The 21,445-nt window shown below is 37.0% G+C and overlaps 2 protein-coding genes across 3 annotated transcripts; both read left to right on the forward strand.

The window, feature by feature from the left end:
• The first annotated feature begins 1,012 nt into the window (after positions 1-1,012).
• LOC138890512 (uncharacterized) lies at positions 1,013-2,400 on the forward strand. The gene is made up of 3 exons (XM_070173905.1): positions 1,013-1,302; positions 1,432-1,786; positions 1,858-2,400. The coding sequence occupies exons 1-3, from the start codon at positions 1,013-1,015 to the stop codon at positions 2,398-2,400; spliced, it is 1,188 nt and encodes a 395-aa protein (XP_070030006.1).
• An 8,387-nt stretch (positions 2,401-10,787) lies between these two features.
• On the forward strand, positions 10,788-16,452 carry LOC104219965 (uncharacterized). Of its 2 annotated transcripts, none has more exons than XM_009770734.2 (7): positions 10,788-11,068; positions 13,727-13,868; positions 14,898-15,045; positions 15,128-15,203; positions 15,286-15,397; positions 15,487-15,578; positions 16,073-16,452. In XM_009770734.2, exons 1-7 carry the CDS (start codon positions 11,036-11,038, stop codon positions 16,115-16,117), a joined length of 648 nt encoding a protein of 215 aa, XP_009769036.1. In that variant the 5' UTR covers positions 10,788-11,035; the 3' UTR covers positions 16,118-16,452. The 2 variants fall into 2 exon arrangements, with proteins under 2 accessions (XP_009769036.1, XP_070027745.1); XM_070171644.1 differs by having other exon boundaries at positions 10,849-11,068; positions 15,487-15,573; positions 16,073-16,242.
• Positions 16,453-21,445: the final 4,993 nt, after the last annotated feature.

Consider the following 21,445-nt stretch of genomic DNA (forward strand, 5'->3'; position numbering starts at 1 on the left):
ATGGAGGAACACAACAGGGACCTGATGACCTGGTCCCTTAGGGTTCTCCGACACAAGCACAAATCAGTGACTGTACGCAATCAATATAAAGAGGAACACAACAGGGACCTGCTCCCTTAGGGTTCTCTAATAAAAGTACAAGTCAAGTACACAGCTGGAACATAGCAGAAGAAAGTGACTATCTAGCAACTGTCACAGAAGAGGAACACAACTAGGACCTGGTCCGTTGGTGTGTCCTAACAAAAGGACAAAATCCACTATCCAACTGGAACGCAACTGCCCAGAAGTGGCTCTACAGATAGTGCAACAGTCACTTCTCATTGGGAAGAAGCGTACACCAAGAGTTGACATCACTATCCATTATGCTATCTTTTGTGATAAAACAACCTAGTACAAGACACACCATTCTTTGTGCATTCAGTGATATTCTCTTAAGAAACAAAAGTATTCATCCGGCATTGAAGTCACTGGTGTGTCAAGAACACGAAGACAACTCCACTAAGGATCAGTTTCTAAATGAGTTTATGTACATCCGTAGTTGAGATGTAATCTTGTTATTTGTTCGTCATTGTAATTCCTAGTTTGCTTTCTTAGAAGTGTTTTCTTAGGAACAAACCAAATTCGTAAACTTCTGAGTTTATGTTGTGACTAGGGATAGTCATAAGTTTAAATCCTTTGTAACTAGGAGAGTTATAGAGTGGCTTGTAGTGGTTGCATCACAAGTTAGTTTGAAGTCTTTGCAATAGGGTTTTTGCAAAGTGGCTTGTAATAGGGAGATTGCAAGTTAGTTGAGTTAAAAGCCTACAAGAGTAGGTCGTGGTTTTTTGATCCCCTTGTGTAGGATTTTTCCACGTAGAAAATCTCTTGCCTTCTTTACATTCAGTCTTTACTGCATTCTACGCATCATCTCATAGAGGACCAGGTACTCTATAGTTTTGTGGACTCATATAAACTAACAATTGGTATCAGAGCAGGTTTCTTCTATCAGGCTAACACCTAGGAAGGATCCTCAATGGTTGCTCCACCAAACTTTGAAGAAGAACAATCAACCTATAGACCTCCCAGATTCAATGGTCAATACTATGACTGGTGGAATACCTGGATGCATGATTTTATGATGGCAGAAGATTCAGAGTTGTGGGACATCATCTGTGATGCTCCACATGTTCCCATGAAGAAACTTGAAGAAACAGGACCATTGGTGCCCAAAGGGAGAAGAGAGTACAACGACATTGATAGAAAAGATGTAGAAAAGAACTATCGTGCCAAGAAAATCTTGATGTGTGGCATAGGACCTGATGAGTACAATAGAGTATCAGCTTGTGATACTGCCAAAGAAATATGGGAAGCCTTACAAACCGCACACGAAGGAACTACTCAGGTCAAACAATCCAAGATCGACATGCTCACCACTGAATATGAGCTCTTCAGGATGAAGGATGATGAGTCCATACAAGATATGCACACCAGATTCACCTCCATCATAAATGAGTTTCACTCAATTGGAGATGTCATTCCCAAAAACAAGCTTGTAAGGAAAATTCTTAGTGTTCTACCTGGGTCTTGGGAAAGTAAGGTAAATGTCATCACTGAATCTAAAGATCTACAGACTCTAACCATGGATGAGTTGATTGGTAATCTGAAGACATACGAGTTGAAAACAAAGAAAGACAGTGAAAGAAGAGAACCTATGAAGGAAAAGAACCTGGTGCTTAAGGCTAAAAGTAGTGATTCAAGTGATGAAGATAGTGACATGGCCTATCTTACTAAGAGATTTCAAAAGATGGTTCGAAGAAATGGTGGTATACCAAAGTGGGATAGTTCAAGTAAAACAAGGAACAATGGTCTCTGTCACAGATGTGGAAAGTCAGGGCATTTTATCAAAGACTGCCCACTAGCGAAACAGGAGCAGTTGACAAAGCAGGAAAAAGGAACCTGATTCTAGATAAAAGATTCAATCGAAAAAATGCTCCAGACAATATCGTTAAGCAGGCTCTTGCTGCTTGGGGAGACTCCTCAAGTGAATCCAAAAGGAAATTAGATGCAGAAAATAATTCCATGATGGCAGTGGAAACTGAAACAATGAAGTACAATTCACTGTTCGCGCTGATGGCTCAGTCAGATGATGATGATGAAGAAGATGTAGATGATGAGGTAAATTTCAAGGACGTTCAGAGAAATCTGAAATCCTATTCTTCTAAAAAGCTAAGGTCTTTATCTAATGTCTTAATTGATGCCTATTATAGCCTTGTAAATGATAAGAAGATCCTTACCATAGAACTAGGAGAGCCCAAACAATCTAGAGATGATCTAGTGGTCTGTGTAGTAGACTTAAAAGAGACCATAGCTAATCTTGAACAAGAGAAGGAAGCCTTGAATGAAAGAATAACTAGTGTGTAAAATGAGAGAGATGATCTGATGGTAGTAGTTGTTGATCTAAAGGAAATAATAGAAGGCCTTAACAATGTGAAAAACACCTTAGAAGAAAAAGTTTCATCTACTGAAGAGGAAATGGATGACCTGTTAGTACTATGCACTGATCTAGAGGAAACCATTGAGGGACTCAATAGAGAACATAGGAATGTAAGTCTTGGGAAAGGGAAGGAAGTAGCTAGTGAGACGCACATCATGCTTGAAAAGGAGTTAACTGTTGTAAAAACTAGTCTCTACAGTGAACTTGGGAGGAATCAGCAACTCCAAGCTGAGTTGGAGAAAGTAAGAAATGATCTTGAGAAATCTCTGAAGCGGACCTGGTCCTCAGATGTTGTCACTGCCATGTATCTCAACAATAGTGGGAACAAGCAGGGCATCGGGTTCCAAAAGGAGAAAATGCCCTACAACCCGCACAACAAGTATGTCACTATACCTGATAACTAGCTATGTACCCACTGTGGGAACAATGGGCATTTTAAAGAAAATTGCCAGGCCAGGGTTCAGTCTGCTTAGAAAAACAAAGTGTTTACTGATAGAGTGACTACTAACAAAGGACCAGGTACCACTCGCAAAAAAGCGGATGCTACCTGCATGGACTAGACAATCCATCATTCATCCTTTTTATAATAACAAGGGACCCAAACTAGTTTGGGTTCCTAAATCTAACCCTTGATGTGCATGAGCAGGGAACAGTGAGAGGAAGCAGACTGCGATGGACTATGGACAGTGGATGCTTAAAGCATGCAGCTGAAAACATCATGAATCTCTTCTCACTGAAAGCCCTACATGAAGGGAATGTATCCTTGAGAAGGCAGTAAAGGGTACATTCTCAGTGAATGAAAAGGTAGAGAGGTTCTTTCAGCACTCAAGTAGGAACGAGCTCTATGTGAATGGCCTAAAAAGTGCAGTCACCAATCTGATGACTTGCCAAGTGGTCTCAGTGGACAAAGGAAACAAGAACATCCACTTTGACTAATTATGAATCTCCACAAGCTAGTGGTATGAGATGAGTGAAGTCGTAACCATGGTATGAAGGATTGGTATATGCAAACTTCTCACCTCCGAATAAATTAACTCAGCCGGACCTGGTCCTTGATCTGCCAAACTCAAGTGTCACTTGGACATGAGTTCACAAAATGAAGGAGGAGGGGGAGAATGGATCACGCATAATTTCTCAACACCAAGGACTCCACAGCAAAATGGTGTAGCTGAGAAAGAACGGAACTGAAAATGCTGCATGGACAATGCTCATCGCCTATGGAATTGCCAAGAAATTCTAGGCAAAAGCAGTGAATATTGTCCTATACCTTGAGAACAAGTGTCGGACCAGGTCCCTCTTGAATTAAAATTCACTAGGAGCTGCCAAATGGAAGAAAATTCCTTGTTCTTGACAATAGGAAGGATCATCTTGGGAAGCTCAATGCAAAAAGACGAGCGAAAGAATCTTTCTAGGGTACAATCCACAAAACATGGCCACAAAGTCTTCAACAAAGGGCACACTAAATGGTAGAAGATGCTCATGGGGTATTCAACAAGACACTTTCCCCTGCCAAGAAAGAGACCATGATGATCAATATGATGAACCAACCCTGTCTTAGGGAAATATTTGAGGCTTCAAATAGGGAGGATGATAAAGTGAGTAAGATGAAGGAGATTGGTGAAAGACAACACAACATCATCCTCTACGTCTCACAAAGAACCTGGTGCATTAACTACTACCAATGAAGCTGAGGGAAGAGTAAAGATGCAGCTTATGGCACTGAACAAGCAGCAGAACACAAATTGTAGGGAAATCAAATTAACCTCCACATCTCCCTCTTCAATCAAACTTCTGTCTCAAATTGTAAAACCAAAGGCTCCCGTAACCAGTCAATCACTCTCTTTTACTCTAGAGCTAGATAAGTATGTTTTATTATGGAAAAGAAAAGCACTTCTAGAACAGTTCACTTATCATGATTTATGCCTCATCTTCTGGGATACAAGGAAGCAAAACAAAGTGGCCTCATCAACAACTGGAGAGGAATTTCAAAAGCAAGAGGATCAAGCACATTGAAGGGTGAGATAATCTTCTAAGGGTCAATATGAAGAAGGGATTGATCAGTGGAAAGCATTTCAGAATAGAAGACCAAACTCCAGAAATCTGCATCAAAGCCTCAAGTAGAGAATATTCTGGATAAATCAAGGTGAAGATAGGGTGACAAAAGTCTAATAAAGAACCTGATCCTCCATCTGCTGGCTGTTTAAGACACCTTCAAGTAAAGGTAGCTAAAGTATTTTCTGACCAAACCTAACTCATATCAATACCATTGTAGGTAAACACGCATGACGATTATAGAAGCTAAAGGTACAGTTATGAACTATGAAAGAGGAGCTGCTAAAATCTTGTTCAAAAGATTGCTCTGGTATTAGGTTCCCGTATCTTATGTTAGTAGTAATGTGCTTAATTCTGTATGCCCTCTCTAAACAAAAAAAAATTGTAACTCAACTGCTACATCATCCGACTTTTCAACGTCTGCGTGTCATGTCTTGTCTTTCAAATCCCTTCATCCCCTCTACACGGTAACACTTCCCCACAAACCTACCGCTATTTTTAGAACTATTCAGAACCTGTTTCGCTCTCTACTCATCATTACCCCTTCTTCCAATAAAACATTTTTTTTCTCTCACGGCAAAGTCATGAACCTTCATCTCCTTTGTATAGCTAGGATCTTCTCCTCGTCTCTTTCCCTCTCTTTCTTTCTACTCGTCTACCAAGTACTCATCTAATGGCGATCGAACAATCATCTCATTCTCCCACCATTGATATTGCTCCCACTTCGTTATTATCCTTGAAATCATCTCCAGCGCGTCACTATTCCATGCCTTCTACCACCTTACCCACTCCTGGATCCTCCTCCACTCCTACAGTTTTTCCATTTCTGATAAATTTTGTTTACCATTATGTTGAGAATCCTATGTCTAGTCAATTATACGATCTCATCAAAGACCACACATGAGGTTTTACTCCTCAAGTGTCAGAAGCCCCTAAGGATGATCCTGACCAGTATTTGAACTCCTCTATGTTGGACTCAGTGAATCTCAAAGAGTCATCTGAAAAGGAAGTAGCTCATAACACTATGGCTATAGCTACTGAGAGTCTGATGAATGAAGGAACATATCTATCGTCTGAGTACTAGGAGGAGATGTAATAACCACATCACTCCTCGAGTTCTTGGCTCATGAGATATTCTCAGAAAAGCCTTCTGATGAACCTGATTCGCATCCATGAACTCACTCCTGCACCTCCTGTTCACTCCAAGCTTTTAGAGTCTTCCTCCAAATCACCCACTACCAGGTCACTATAGCAAGAGAGTTTTGAATCCTCATTGCAGAAAAGCAAGAGGAGTGTCAAGACAAGGAAAAAGAGGAAAATGAATCCAAAGGATTTCATCAAGAGTGTGTCAGTAAACCGGATAGTCAAAGATGCTACTAGGGAACCTGGTTCCTTAGTACAACAATCTATGACAGTTGAGGAAACTGTTGAGGAACAGAAAGGGTCATCTGTGAAGTACAGTAGCAAGTCTAAACGGAGTCAAACTGAGTTAGCCATGTCTGAGGACAATACTGTGGGGATAGCAAGCTGGAAAGGAAAGTCTGCCAAAGGGCCTAGCAAATGAAAAAGGGAAACTGTTAAAGAACCTGGTTCAATAAGGTCCATGACCTGTGGTGGTGGTCTTTGGCAGCAGAGATTAAGAACTCAAAATGTATTGTGGGATCGTACATTTGATCCATCAATTTCGGAGATGGCAGACATGAGACAAATTCTGGAGATTGTAGATTTTCAACAATGGGAACACTTGTTTGAAGGGAGCATGCCTCCGGTGTATGAAGGTACAGTACAAACTTTCTACGCATCTCCTTTCACTGTTGAGAGGGATCACATTTGTGCGCTCGTAAACGGAGTAGACATTGTACTCGACGCTTCAACACTGGGAAAGGTTCTGAATTCCGTGTGAAGGTATGTCCTCAGTTAAGTGTATGTATGAAAGAGCAAGCTATCCAACAGGGGGAACATGTGCATAAGAAGGTATTGCTTCCTAAGTACCAGCTTCTTTTTGAACTGGTCAATAAAGTACTCTTACCCCACTCTGAGAGGCGCTCTAGTGCTACAAAATCAGATATGGTCCTAATGGAAGCGCTTGATGAGTTTATCCCAATTAATTTTCCATCAATCATGACAGATCATATGCAGAAGGTGGCAAATTTTAAGGGTGGAAATCATAGGTTACCTTATGGCTTTCTCCTCACTCAGGTGTTCAGATTTTATAAGGTTCCCTTGGGGAATCCTAGAGTGGGCACATGCAAGCAGACCTTCTCTAAGCCTACTCTAGAAGAATGTGAATGTATAGAAAGAGCTGGTGGAAGTATCTCGATCATTTATCAGCTGATCAACGCTCAAAATGTAGCATCTAAGGAAATAAGACGACTGAGGCTCGAAATGCCATACTGGAAACTTAGCTCAGTCAAGCAACTAAAGGACTTGATTCTGTAAGTGAGAAGGTTGTACGACTGACAAAGGAAAATAAGAGACTTTGGGATCAATTACTTGAAGAACAACTGTCTGCAAATGCTAGACTAGACCTGGTTCTCAAAACCACTATTGTCTCTTCCTCCAAGCCTCCTTCTTTTAGTGTCCCCTAGGATCCTCTTTGTGTCAAGCTATTTTTGCTCCAACATCCTGTGGCTGCTGTTTTACTTTTGTTTGCTTGTTTTTGTGATGGCATGTTGAACTTAACCATTACTACTTCTGACTTACTCAGTCCAATGTAAACATTAATAAAACAGCTCCCCTTTTGTTGCTTGTACAATATTGTGTTCTTATGGCTTCTCTTTTCTATCATGTCGTGTGCACATATGTGGCATGACTGGCTGTGTTAGACTTCTTTATGCTTATTACATGCTTGTGATCTTCTTAATACCTATTTTTTTAATGATGCCAAAAGGGGGAAAGAAGTGTGTAGGTGAGAGTGAGGGGTAGGTGAGGATTAAGGGGGAACTATCAAGCGATCAAGGGAAAATCACAAAGAGGGGGAGATCCAAGATTAAGGGGGAACTTCGTATAGTTCTATTATCCCATCTGGTTATTTCTGCTCTAAACAAATACTGACCATGCCTAAGTTTGTCATCATCAAAATGAGGGAAATTGATGGATTTTCAATGTCTTAGCTTTATGCTTCTTATGTTTTGATGATCTAACAAACTTGTCGTGAAGAACTAGATAGAAAACCTGGCCCACAAGATATACATTTCATATGAACTGGTCGAAGTCTGAAAATCACCAAATGAATGAATGACCACAGGGAGGAACACAATAGGGAGCTGATGGCATGGTCCCTTAGAGTTCTCCAACACAAGCAGAAGTCAGTGACTGTACACAATCAATATAAAGAGGAACACAATAGGGACCTGCTCCCTTAGGGTTCTCTGACAGAAGTACAAGTCAAGTACACAGCTGGAACATAGCAGAAGAAAGTGACCATCTAGCAACTATCACAGAAGAGGAACACAACTAGGACCTGGTCCGTTGGTGTGTCCTGACAGAAGGACAAAGTCCACTATCCAGCTGGAACACAACTGCCCAGAAGTGGCTGTGCAGATAGTGCAGCAGTCACTTCTCATTGGGAAGAAGCGTACACCAAGAGTTGACATCACTATCCATTGTGCTATCTTTTGTAATAAAACAACCTGGTACAAGACACACCATTCTTTGTGCATTCAGTGATATTCTCTCAAGAAACAAAAGTATTTATCCGGCATTAAAAGTCACTGGTGTGTCAAGAACAAGAAGACAACTTCACTAAGGATAAATTTCTAAATGAGTTTATGTACATCCGTAGTTGAGTTGTAATCTTGTTATTTGTTAGCGTTGTCTTAGGAACAAACCAAATTCGTAAACTTCTGAGTTTATGTTGTGACTAGGATAGTCATAAGTTTAAATCCTTTGTAACTAGGAGAGTTATAAAGTGGCTTGTGGTGGTTGCATCACAAGTTAGTTTGAAGTCTTTGCAATAGGGTTTTTGCAAAGTCGCTTGTAATAGGAAAATTGCAAGTTAGTTGAGTTAAAAGCTTACAAGAGTAGGTCGTGGTTTTTTTATCCCCTTGTGTGCGATTTTTCCACGTAGAAAATCTCTTGCCTTCTTTATATCCAGTCTTTACTGCATTCTACGCATCATCTCATATAGGACTATGTATTCTATAGTTTGGTGGACTCATATAAACTAACAAAGAAGTCACTGAATGTTGCATCTGTTCTTACTTTTATATTTCTTGTCATTTGAATATTTTTCATTTGAGGTCATAAGTTTAATTTTGGCAAGCTGGCTTTTACAGTTTTCTGCTTTGGTCAATTTGGAACTACTGATCGTACTTGACAGAAATCACCTCCCAAACTATTACTTTTCCACCAAACGATTCATCGATGTCCAATATATCTCTAAAATTCTGAGGGATTGTTTCGATCATATGACCTTAGCCAAAAGCTCTTCATTCCATATTATCACTTTTGCTTTCCTTATAAATTTAGCATTATTGTCTACTTTGATATATTTGTGATGATTATTTTAATTTTTTGAAAAGGTATATCAAATCTAAAGTGAGTTGTATGACCTCATAATAAAATCGTTGCTGGTACACCAGTTGTTCTTATTACTAACAATATCATGACTCTTGATATGACATTTGCAAGTAATGCATGACATAAGAATATTATTTCGATTCCGCCGGAGGCATCTGCAAAGGATAATCCCGCTATACCAGAGACGACTTTTTATAATATAGTCTTGAAAGCTTATTCTTGTTCAGGATTTAGCTTTGATTGTGCTTCCTCAAACACTTTATGACCTTCTTAATATTATACTAATCTTTTTTAGTTTATGATCTATTTTTTTTAATCTCTAACACTCTTTTTATGAAAATTATGTATCCTAAGATTTTTTTAACTTAAAAAATAATTTTACTCATATGATGAATTTAAAAAATAATTTAGTTGAATTTTCTTACTAAATAATTAATTGAAAGATTAGATTATTGGTTTTAACATAAACTATAATTTATTTTCTGCTGATTTGGATTCTTAATATTAGTTCATCTCATGTTTGAATATTTAACCGTAATTATAATTTACCGACCATAAATTTTATTTTCAAAGAGTAAAAAGATCGATGTGACATTCCACTTTTAGATCTTTATGTTTGCAAAATCATTGTTGGTATTGGCTCTTACCAACCTTTTTCTTTCTTTTCTCACACATTATATTCTTAAAAATCTGCTTAGTTGTTATTTAATAATTGGGTATATTTTTTTATAATACATGAAAAATTAATAATAAAAAAATATTATTTGAGTAGGAAAGCAGTTCAAATATAATATATTATCGTGGAGATTTTTTTCTCAATTTCAATGCTTTATGCAGTCTGTTTAGTATTACTTTTATTTTTTCTTGGTATTGAATAATATAGAGTGGTAATATATTACCAATATGGAGGATTCTTCTGAAATTGATTTTATTATACCTTTCTACATATTTCTAATAAGAATTCAATAGACAATGTTGTATTAATTTTAAAATCTTAAATATTAAGTAAATCAACATAGAAGTCATTGTAGTTCAAAAATATAAGTTATTACAACTATGTCCTTTCCTTATGAGTTCTCCGGTTTAATATTTTAAGTCTACTTTGGTCTATCAATATTATATTCGTACTTTTATAATAATATGTGCTCTCCAGTTTTTAAATAGATTTGGACAATATAATACGTTGTCAAATTAAATTACTAATTGGAATTTTTTAAGAAGTATATCCTAAAAGTATAGGATTACTTGGCTAAAAATATGTCTATATCCTGAAAGTAATTATACTAAAAGAAAATCTAATATGCTCCTAATGGTATTAGGTTTACATGCTAACATGTAGTATTATTTATCTATGCCCGAAAATAATTATAATAATAGGATTCCTAAAGGTAATCATGTAGGATTCCTAACGTGTAGTATTATGTCCTAAAACTAATAGGATTGCAAGGTTAATGTATAGAATTTCGATTATGTCATTTTATTGTGAGTTATTATGCTTAATATTAAAATGTTATTTTATAATCCAACATTTTATTTGTGCTTTTATAATTATATATATATATATATATATAATACATAAATTATGTATATATTATACCTTCATCGGCTATTTTTAGTTTAAGCAGTTGAGTGGGCAGCTATTTTGGTTAATTATTCAAAATTAAAATTTAACTTATGCTAAAAGTACCAACTTCAAATTAATCGAGTAATATATAAAGTTTTCCGTATCAAGATAGATCCCACTGCCCGGTGCCGTGTCCCAAATCCAAAACAAAGAAAAACAACGTATCCAGCGAAAATCTGCAGTCTTTCCCTCTGCTTCAAAGTCTTATTAAACACACACGCACACACAGAGAACGCAGCCATCAAAACGTTGCATAGCAGTGCAAGGGGTACTTTGTAAAAATACTTGTTCTTCTTCCAACCGACCAAAAATTGGGCACCAGTAACGCAGTAATAATCGAATAATTCTAAGGGTGTGGTTGACGAATGGATATTGATCCCCGACAATACGAAAACATTGTAAGTTAATTTTCTCTTACTCAGCTAATTTCAGAACAAAGTTGGTGCCTTTTCATGTTATATTATCGGTCAAATTTTTAGTTATTTGATAAACACCATCGTAGACCATTTTGTTCAATCTTTTGAATCTGTAATTTGTTAATAATTGACTTCAACAGTTCTTTTTGATAATTGACTACTTGTATATGTGACATTGTGGTTTTATGCATATATGGGGTTGTTTAGCTTTTTTATTCATATAATTTTTTGCTTATTATGGAAATTAGGGAAACCTTGTTGTCTTTTACTCGTTCCTTAATCATATTTTGGTTTTGGAGGATCAATTTGACCAATTGTTGAAGTCATCTAAGGCATGGGTATTGTGTTTGTTGAAATCAGAGATTGAGTTTATGTAAAAAGAAAACACTAGGTGATTTCTTCCTATATGCCTAAGCTTTGGTGGGCCTGTTACTAAGTAACTATACTGGTGGGAGGTAATAAGTACTTGGTGGAATAGTCGAGGTGCGTGTAAGCGGGTCCAGACACTACCATCATAAAAAAAGATTACACAAAAAGTAAATTACAAGTTGCAACCTTTATCCAATTTCAAAATAATGAGCTACTATTATACTTATAGCGGTAAGCATATATCATAACATTCTGTAAAAAACGTATATCCCTATTGTTTTGTATGACTATTTGAAATTGAGAAGTGAGTAAAGGGAAAGTATAATATGTACCAGTCCACGTGTTTGGTATTATGATGTTTGAGGATGCTAAAAGAGGACAAGATAGACCTAAAACACGAGGTGTTGTCTCAGGAGACCTATAGTCTCTCGTAACCAATGTAGACTTACTTAAGAATAGAATGGGATCGAATGATATATAGACGATATTAGTTAGGATTAAGAATTATTGTTGTTACACTTACATTAGGTCTGGTATTCACTAGGAGTGTTGTTTGTATGTTAGTATTGGGATAAGTGGGAGATTTAAAGAGCTTGTTGGTTTAGAGGACCTCTAGTTCACCCTTAAAGAAAAATGATTAGTATTAGCAATGGAATGTGCTCAATCTGAATGAGGATTGACTGGTTTGGGACATGGCCAACTCCAATTGGTTTGGGATTGAATAATAGTTAGTTGATTGATAAAGTTTTAGTGGGTGTTTGGACATAAGAATTGTAAAATTAGTAGGCGATCACAACACCTTTCGGGTGTGGCATGTGGAGGAGCATCGTGAAGAATTGGGAAGCCTTCAATGGCAACATCACTTACAAGGTGAGAGATGGAAGGAGAATCAGCTTTTGGAATCATAGGGGGGTGTGGAGAGGATACTCTGAGGGTCTCTTTTCCCCACGTCTTCAGAGTTTCAAACTAGAAGGAATTGACGGTTCAACAAATTTGCAAGGACCATGAAGGGGGGGGGGGTTAGTATGGGACCTCTCATTTAGAAGGAACATGCAAGACTGGGAGATTGCGGAGCTCCAAGATTTGTTGCCACTGCTATATGGGCAAGACATGCCCCAGTCATCTTGTGATTCTTGGAGATGGGGGTTGCTTGACGATGATTTTTTCATCGTAAAGTCCTTTTACCAGAGTATGTTAGTGACAGAGGAGACTACTTTTCCATACTCCTCGATCTGGATTCTTAAGGCGCCCACGAAGGTGTGCTTTTTTGCATAGCTAGCGGCGAGAGGAGTGATCTTGACTGCTGAAAATCTGCGAAAGAGAAGAATTACACTTGTTAGTTGGCGCTACATGTATAAAAGCTCAGGGGAATAAGTTGATCATCTTTTGTTTCATTGCCCTGTGTCCTGGGGTTTGTGGAGGGAAATCCTGAATCTTTTTGGTGTTCAATGGGTGATGCCAAGCACTGTAAAGGAAATGTTATATAGCTGGGCCGGTTTCCGTAGAAGAAGAAAGCAAAAGGCGTGGAAGCTCGCCCCATTAGCTCTCATGTGGATAGTTTGGGGGGAGAGAAATATGAGAGTTTTTGAGGGGATTGAGTCTCCTTTTTCACATCTTAAGAATAGTATTTTATCTTTGATCGCTTTTTGGTGCACTCATATAGCCCCTACTTGTATAGAAGATTGGGCGTCATTTGTAGAGAATCATGTTATGACGTAAATTCTCTACTTTTTGGTATACTTCTTGTATACGGGAATTTTCTCCTTTTTGATTATACAATTTACCTTATTAAAAATAAATTCCAAAAAAAAAAGTGAAATTTTTTTCAAGTGAAAATGATATTTGAAAATTAGAGTTGTGTTTGGACATGAATATAATTTTGGGTTGTTTTTGAAGTTTCATGAGTGATCTGAGTGAAAATTTTGAAAAACAACTAATTGGAGTTTTTCAAATTTTCGAAAAATTCCAAAATTCATCTTCAAGTGAAAATTGAAACATTTATGGCCAAACACTGATTTCGAAAAAAAGTGATTTTTTTTAAAAAAAAATCGTAAACATTCTTATGTCCAAATGGGCTCTTAAAAAGTTGACTTTAAGATCAATATTAAGAAAATTTTGAAAATAACCTATTGCCGGAGAAGTTTGTTCTTGTTTGTGGACTCTCTTTCATTGTTCTGTCTTGGAAAACTTTCAAAAATTAAAGATGTATGATTTAGATGAATCTTGTAGCATGTCTAACTTTTAGTTTTTGCTGGTGTGCTTCGTCAATAGGCTGTCAATGATGGTGATGTTCACAACATTGTCATGTCATACCTTGAGCATAATTGCTTCACAGACACGTTGGAATCATTTACTGCCTCCACTGGCATGAAGCAGACTGCAAATCATCTGGAGGATATGGTGAAGAGAAAAAGTAAGTGATAGTTTTCATCAGGCTCAGATTGCTTCTTGAAGCTTGTTTGTTGGTCATTCTTTTCATTGTGTTACAGTTAATGGCATTAACATTTCCATAAGCCCATCTAGTATTGGTTTGCCTCTAAGCATTGAGAAAAGTTTTCCTTGATATTTAACCCCCCCCCCCCCCCTCTTTTTTTTTTCCTAATGAGCATTTTTATTTGAGAAATAGCCTTGTTTGTAATAGCTTGTTTATGCTGCTTTTCTGTTGATATTCCAACACACATTTTGCATCCCTACTGTCTTTTGTGCATATCATACTCATTTTGATATGTCGAATGACTGTAAACTTGGGGCGCAAATTTTACTTCATTGTTATTCTCCAATGTTTGACGATTGAATGTGTAACACAATAATTGAAGGTGTTAAAAGGGGATGAGATAGACCTAAAATAACATAGAAGGAAGCTGCCTCAAAAGAACTACAATCTCTAAAGTCCATGCTGGCTTAGCAAAAGAGAGAACTTATTAGAAGAAAAATATCCAAATAGGTAATATTAGCTAGTCGGGAATAAGGTTTGGTCATTGTTGGTACGTATGGTAAGTCTAGTATGTACCAGGTATATTTTCACCTTGGTTAAAGAAGGATGTGTCAATATCAGGATAAGCGCGAGATTTAGAGGATATTTGATTTTAGAGAAGCCCTAATTATGAAATGAGCCCTAATGAGCAGAATGAATGTTTAGAACTCAGATAACCAACCCAACTTGCTTGGGGATTGAGACGTAGTGTTGTTGTATTCACATTCAATGCATAGGAACAGCAGATGGTTTTACCTATTTCAATAAAGTGAGGCAGATTTGAAAATGTTAACAAGATGCTGTTTTATTTCCTTTTTTCCTTTTCCTCTTTATAATTCAGTTTATCCAGTCCGTGGTAAGCATTGGCATGCTGTAAGATGAAGTTGTTTGGATTCTGGCGTTCCACTTATTAATTTTAGTCTTTTAGACGTGTTTGATTGATAGTCCTAACCATAGAGTTATCTCCAGGAATTTATCATTTGGCACTAGAGGGGAATGTACTGAAGGCCATTGAACTTACAGAGCAGCTCGCTCCTGACTTATTGGAAAAAAATAAGGATCTGCATTTTGATCTCTTGAGCCTTCATTTTGTTGGACTCGTCTGCTCAAGAAAATGGTGAGCACGGTAGGCCAATGGCTTCTTTGGAAGAGATGAACTTACATTGTTTAACAATTTTTTTACTATCTTCATGTGGCAGCACAGAAGCTCTGGAATTTGCACAGACGAAGTTGGCTCCTTTTGGAAAGGTGCAGAAATATGTTGAAAAACTTGAAGTACGTTTCTTCCCTAGCGAATCTCTCAGATATTCTCTTATAACTACCTCGAACTTGTCTAACTATTGGAATTTTGTGGCAGGACTTCATGGCTTTATTAGCTTACAATGAGCCAGAAAAGTCACCCATGTTTCATCTATTAAGCTTGGAGTACAGGCAGCAAGTTTCTGATAGTTTGAATAGAGCAATACTTGGTGTGTTTTAACGGGACTTTCTTGGTGTTATGATTTCTTATGACTACTTTCTCTCCTCTCACTCATTTTCTATGTCATGATGCTGGCAGCAAATTCCAACCTCCCCAGCTATTCTGCAGTTGAAAGGTTGATACAGCAGACAACTGTTGTAAGACAATGCTTAAGTCAAGAATCCAGTAAGGTTTGATCTTAGAACTTTATTTCGTGATCTGTTGCTTAGCATTCTGCGGACGGGGAGTATAGAGGAGTGAAAATGAGTGTTAAAAAGCGAAAGTTTTGATATAGCTCAGATGATCCATTCCTGGCGCAACCCCATTCTCTCTCTCTCTCTCTCTCTCTCCCCCCCCCCCCCCTTTTTTTTTTCCTCTTCTTTAGGTTCATTTGGCTTCTCATTAGTTGGAACCTCCAATTATCTTGGTAGAAATTTGATTTTTTTTTTCTCGTCTCATTACACTTCTCGGTCAGTCTTTGTTCGCCGTGCCTTCTCTTCTGGTTACACCATTTCTTTGTGAATGCCCACTTTGTTCTTGGTCGTGCTACTTCCGCTAAATCATTTTTTTCCACAAGGACTATCTATTTGCTCCAAACTGCTACACTTGAAAATTTAGCAGTTCCAAGATTCCTGATGTCTGATTGAGTTGGTATACTAACTTTTGATGACCGTCATGTATGCAGGAAGGGCATCCACCATTTTCTTTGAAAGACTTTATGAAGAGCTAGGTGAGCCAATTTAGGAACATGTTTCCACTACTCACAGGAGCAATTACTGCATCTTGAATTCCACTGGCAGCTGGATTCGCATTGTCTGCTTTCGGAAAGCAAAAAATGGAATGGCTGATCATGGATTCTGTGACGTTTTTAAGACCTCACGAGTCAGCCTCAGGGCAACTGTGAGACATTAAGTTTTACTGAATACCACGATACCAGTTGTAGCGATTTGTTTATACTTAAAAATGTCATAAACGAATGCGTTAGTCAAATGCTCTGTTTACATGAAAATTCTTATGCACTCGACATTAGAAGAAGATTAGATCTGGGAGAAAATGTTCTAAAAAGATGGTGATGTAAATAATTGACCTGTAAGTGGATTTTCTTAAATTTAAGAAAAAATTAAAAGAAGATAAATAGAGTTTTTCCCCAGCTGGATAGGATATAAGGTTACACACTCTATCATAGAACTTGAGCCAACCAAAACAAGCTGTTTCTAACTCTTGACCATCAAATAATCACAAGAAGATCCACATTGTGGCTAACTGGTGGTTTGCTGTCTCCACGACTTTCCATTTTTTCGTGCTGCTCCTCAAGGTTTCATCTCTTTTCTCTTTTTTGGAGAAGATTTTACTCAACATTATTGAGTTCATTATGCGAATGATTTCTCAATTATTTGAAATTATTTAGTAAAGTTATATTTTATTTGCTTATAACAAAAATCAGTTAATTATTTTTAAAGCGCTCAAACGATCGCTCAACTATTTCCATAGCACTCAAAACTTTCGGTGGCAAAATACATATATAAATTTTTCCATAGAACTCTATAAATTTTTAATGCTTTTTAAATAACATTATTCTTCTCATTTTTACTCTTTATTATGGATTTACGTATAGAATAAATAAATTTTTATTTATGAAGCATAAAAAAAAAAATCATGCATATATGATGGAACAAAATAATTGAGCAAAGTTTTCGAGCATATATAATATATATTATAATTATATATTTATTTTAATTAATTATTTTTTGATATTACATGCATGGAATATATACTTTAAGAGCTTTTATTCTCATTCACTTTCAACTGTGTAAATGATTTGTAAGTTTTGTTGTTATTATCAAGATTATACAAACGAATTATTCTAATTAAAATATTTTATCGTGCTCACTTATTTTATTCATCAATTTCAGTTACTTAAACTCTTATTTTGTAATTAAAATATAAATTTTAATATAATAATTTTAAAAAATTACTTATCGCAATAAGGTACACGCGCAACATGCACATGTTAAAGACTAGTTATATAGCAATATACATAGAAGGGTGAAGGGATTGGGTTAGTTTCAGTAGCATTTCACATATTAGGCCGAATTTTAGCTGCATTAATCCTAAACAATATTTTCTTACGGAAATTACAATCTGTTTTTCCTAGTAAGGTTTTAATGAGGCACATTATCTTTTAATGAACATCCAAGGGGGAGTGTTATAAATATATTATATTATGGATGTTCATTTAGTACTCCGTTGTAAATAAGCTTCCTGAAGAAGCTTATCCATATGGGACTCCACCGTAAATATGTTTATCTATTTAAGTACTCTATTGGAAATAAGCTTCCTGAAGAAGCTTATCACTTCGATACCCGGTTATGGATAAACATTACCCCCGGTAGAAGATTATCCATACCGGGTATAATAAGCTTATCCTTTCAGTACCCAGTTATGGATAAACATTACCCCCGGTAGAAGATTATCCATATCGGGTATAATAAGCTTATCCTTTCAGTACTCCGTTATGGATAAACATTGCTCTCAGTAGAAGATTATCCATATCTGGTATAGTAGCAGCTTACACAACAGCTTCCTTTCTTCTATAAATAGAAGAGATTTCAGTTCATTATGTACATCAGTTTGAATTCGAATAATATAACAGTTTCTCTCTATACTTGTCTTTACTTTACAGTCTTTATTTTATAACACGTTATCAGCACGAGACTCTGACATCTCGAGCAAATACTTTGAAAGTATTAGAGGTAAGAACTTTCTTTTCCTAAATAATGTCAAATCTTTCTAAACTTGAATTTGTAGCCCTGGATATATCGGGCAAAAGCTACATGTCTTGGGTGCTTGATGCTGAAATTCATCTTGATGCGATGGGTCTGGCAGACACCATCAAGGATAAAAATCAGGCATCAAACCAAGACCGTGCCAAAGCAATGATATTCCTACGCCATCACCTTGATGAGGGCCTGAAAATGGAATATCTCACTATTAAAGATCCAGTCATACTGTGAAATAATTTGAAAGATAGATATGACCACCTGAAGATGGTCGTTCTTCCACAGGCACGTTATGATTGGACTCATCTAAGGCTACAAGATTTTAAATCTATCAGTGAGTATAATTCTGCTATGTTCAGAATTATTTCCCAATTGAAATTATGTGGTGATAATATTACTGATCATGATATGTTGGAGAAAACTTTCACCACTTTTCATGCCTCGAATATGCTCCTGCAGCAGCAATATCGAGAGATGGGATTTAAAAAGTATTCTGAACTTATCTCACATCTTCTTATAGCAGAGCAACATAATGGGCTATTAATGAAAAATCATGAAAGCCGACCTATTGGTTCTTGTCCATTCCCTGAAGTGAATGAGACGAACTTCCACCAAGCTAAACGTGGAAGAGGTCGTGGCCCCAGTCGTGGTCATGGCCGTGGTCGGGGAAGAAACCCCAATCATGGTAATAATAATGCACCAAAGAAGCCTCCTCACCACCAGCAGTGGAAAAGGAAGGAACAAAAGCATGAAGCGGTGCAAGCGCCAAATGCAGAAAATGCATGCTATAGATGTGGAGGAAAAGGGCACTGGTCACGTACTTGTCGTACGCCAAAGCACCTGGTTGAGCTTTATCAAGCCTCCCTGAAGAAGACAGAGAAAAATGCTGAAGCAAATTTTATTTCTGAAGATAATTTAGACTTCATGCATTTGGATGTAGCTGATTACTTTGCACTCCCAGAAGGAGAAACAAGTCATGTAATCGGTAGTGAATCTGTAGAAATGTAAATATTTTAATTTTTGTTGTTTGTAATAGATAGTATGGTTATGTAATTGTTGTACATAAATAAAAGTTATGCTTTGATAATGATGTTTACTATAATATATTTTATTTATGTTATTTTGAAGAATATGGATAACCCTCAAATTATGTTTGGATCAAAGACAAATCATGAAGATATTTGTGTTATTGATAGTGGAACAACTCATGCCATATTCAACGATCAGAAATACTTTTCTTATTTGCATAAGGAAAAAGCAAATGTTTCAACAATTTCTGGTAATATAAGTTTGATTGAAGGCTCCGGAAGAGCCATAATATTTCTGTCTAAGGGAACAAAACTTATTATAGACAATGCATTGTTCTCCTCCAAGTCCCGAAGAAACTTGTTGAGTTTTATAGATATCCGCCGAAATGGGTATCATGTTGAGACAATAGATGAAATGAACAGGGAATATCTTTGTATTACAAAGAATATTTCTGGCCAGAAATGCATTGTAGAAAAGTTACCAACTTTATCTTCTGGCTTATACTATTCAAAAATTAGTACAATTGAAGCACACTCTATCGTAAACCAGAAGTTTACGGATTCAAATACTTTTGTGCTTTGGCATGGCCGTTTGGGCCATCCCGGATCAATAATGATGAGACGAATTACTGAAAATTCGAGTGGGCATCCATTAAAGAACTTGAAGATTCTTACAAATGACGAATTTTCTTGTGATGCTTGTTATCAAGGAAAAATGATCACTAGACCATCACCAATGAAGGTTGGTATTGAATCCCCTGCCTTTTTAGAGCGTATACATGGGGATATATGTGGACCTATTCACCCACCAAGTGGGTTGTTTAGATATTTTATGGTCCTAATAGATGCATCTAAAGATGGTCTCATGTGTGCCTACTATCATCTCGCAACCTGGCGTTTGCAAAGCTATTAGCCCAAATAATTCGATTAAGGGCACAATTCCCAGATTATCCTATAAAGGCTATTCGCCTTGATAATGCTGGAGAATTCTCATCTCAAGCTTTTGATGATTATTGTCTATCCGTTGGGATAAAAGTTGAACATCCTGTAGCTTATGTTCATACTCAAAATGTCCTTGCAGAGTCATTTATTAAACGCCTGCAATTGATAGCAAGACCACTACTTATGAAAACAAAATTGCCCACTACTGCTTGGGGCCATGCTATCTTGCATGAAGCATCACTTATCCGTCTCAGACCGACACATTATAATAAATATTCTCCGTCACAATTAGTTTTTGGTCATGAACCAAATATTACCCATCTACGAATTTTCGGATGTGCTGTATATGTGCCAGTAGCACCACCACAACGTAGTAAGATGGGACCACAAAGAAGGATAGGAATATATGTTGGGTTTGAATCACCCTCTATTATTCGCTATCTTGAACCATTGACAGGAGATTTATTTACTGCTCGATTTGCAGATTGTCGGTTTGATGAAACAAATTTTCCACAATTAGGGGGAGAGAAAAAGGAAATCAAAAGAGAAATTGTGTGGAAAATTTCATCATTATCTCACTTTGATCCCCGTACCCCTATATGTAATCAGGAGGTCCAGAAGATCATCCATTTACAGAATATAGCAAATCAAATGCCAGACGCATTTACTGATTTGAAAAGGATAACTAAGTCACATATCCCAGCAGAGAATGTGCCTATCCGAATTGATGTCCCAGTAGAACCATCTACTAGCATGAGAGCTAGTGAACCTAAAGCACGCCTGAAGCGAGGTAGGCCTTTGGGTTCTAAGGATCGAAATCCTCGAAAAAGAAAATCGACAAATGATCAAAACGATACTATGAAGGGATCTCCTGAAGAGACCCAAAATCTGATTAGTTTTGATATTCCTGAAGAAATCAATGAACTCGAAGCTCATGTGAGTGAGGAACTTCTAATAAGTTCGATCGGTGATGGGATTAATTTAAATCGATCTGAAATAGTGGTGGATAATATTTTTGCATATAATGTTGCACTTAATATTATGCAAGATAGTGAGGATCTTGAACCTCGATCTGTCGAAGAATGTCGACAAAGATCTGATTGGCCAAAATGGCAAGAGGCAATTCAATCGGAATTGAAGTCACTTGCTAAAAGAGAGGTCTTTGGACCAGTAGTCCAAACACCTGCTGGTATAAAACCAGTTGGTCATAAATGGGTTTTTGTGCGAAAAAGGAATGATAAAAATGAAGTTGAAAGATACAAAGCTCGCCTTGTTGCACAAGGATTCTCACAACGACCTGGAGTCGAT

This window comes from Nicotiana sylvestris, chromosome 4 (genome assembly GCF_000393655.2).
Source record: "Nicotiana sylvestris chromosome 4, ASM39365v2, whole genome shotgun sequence".
Classification (NCBI taxonomy): Eukaryota; Viridiplantae; Streptophyta; class Magnoliopsida; order Solanales; family Solanaceae; genus Nicotiana; species Nicotiana sylvestris.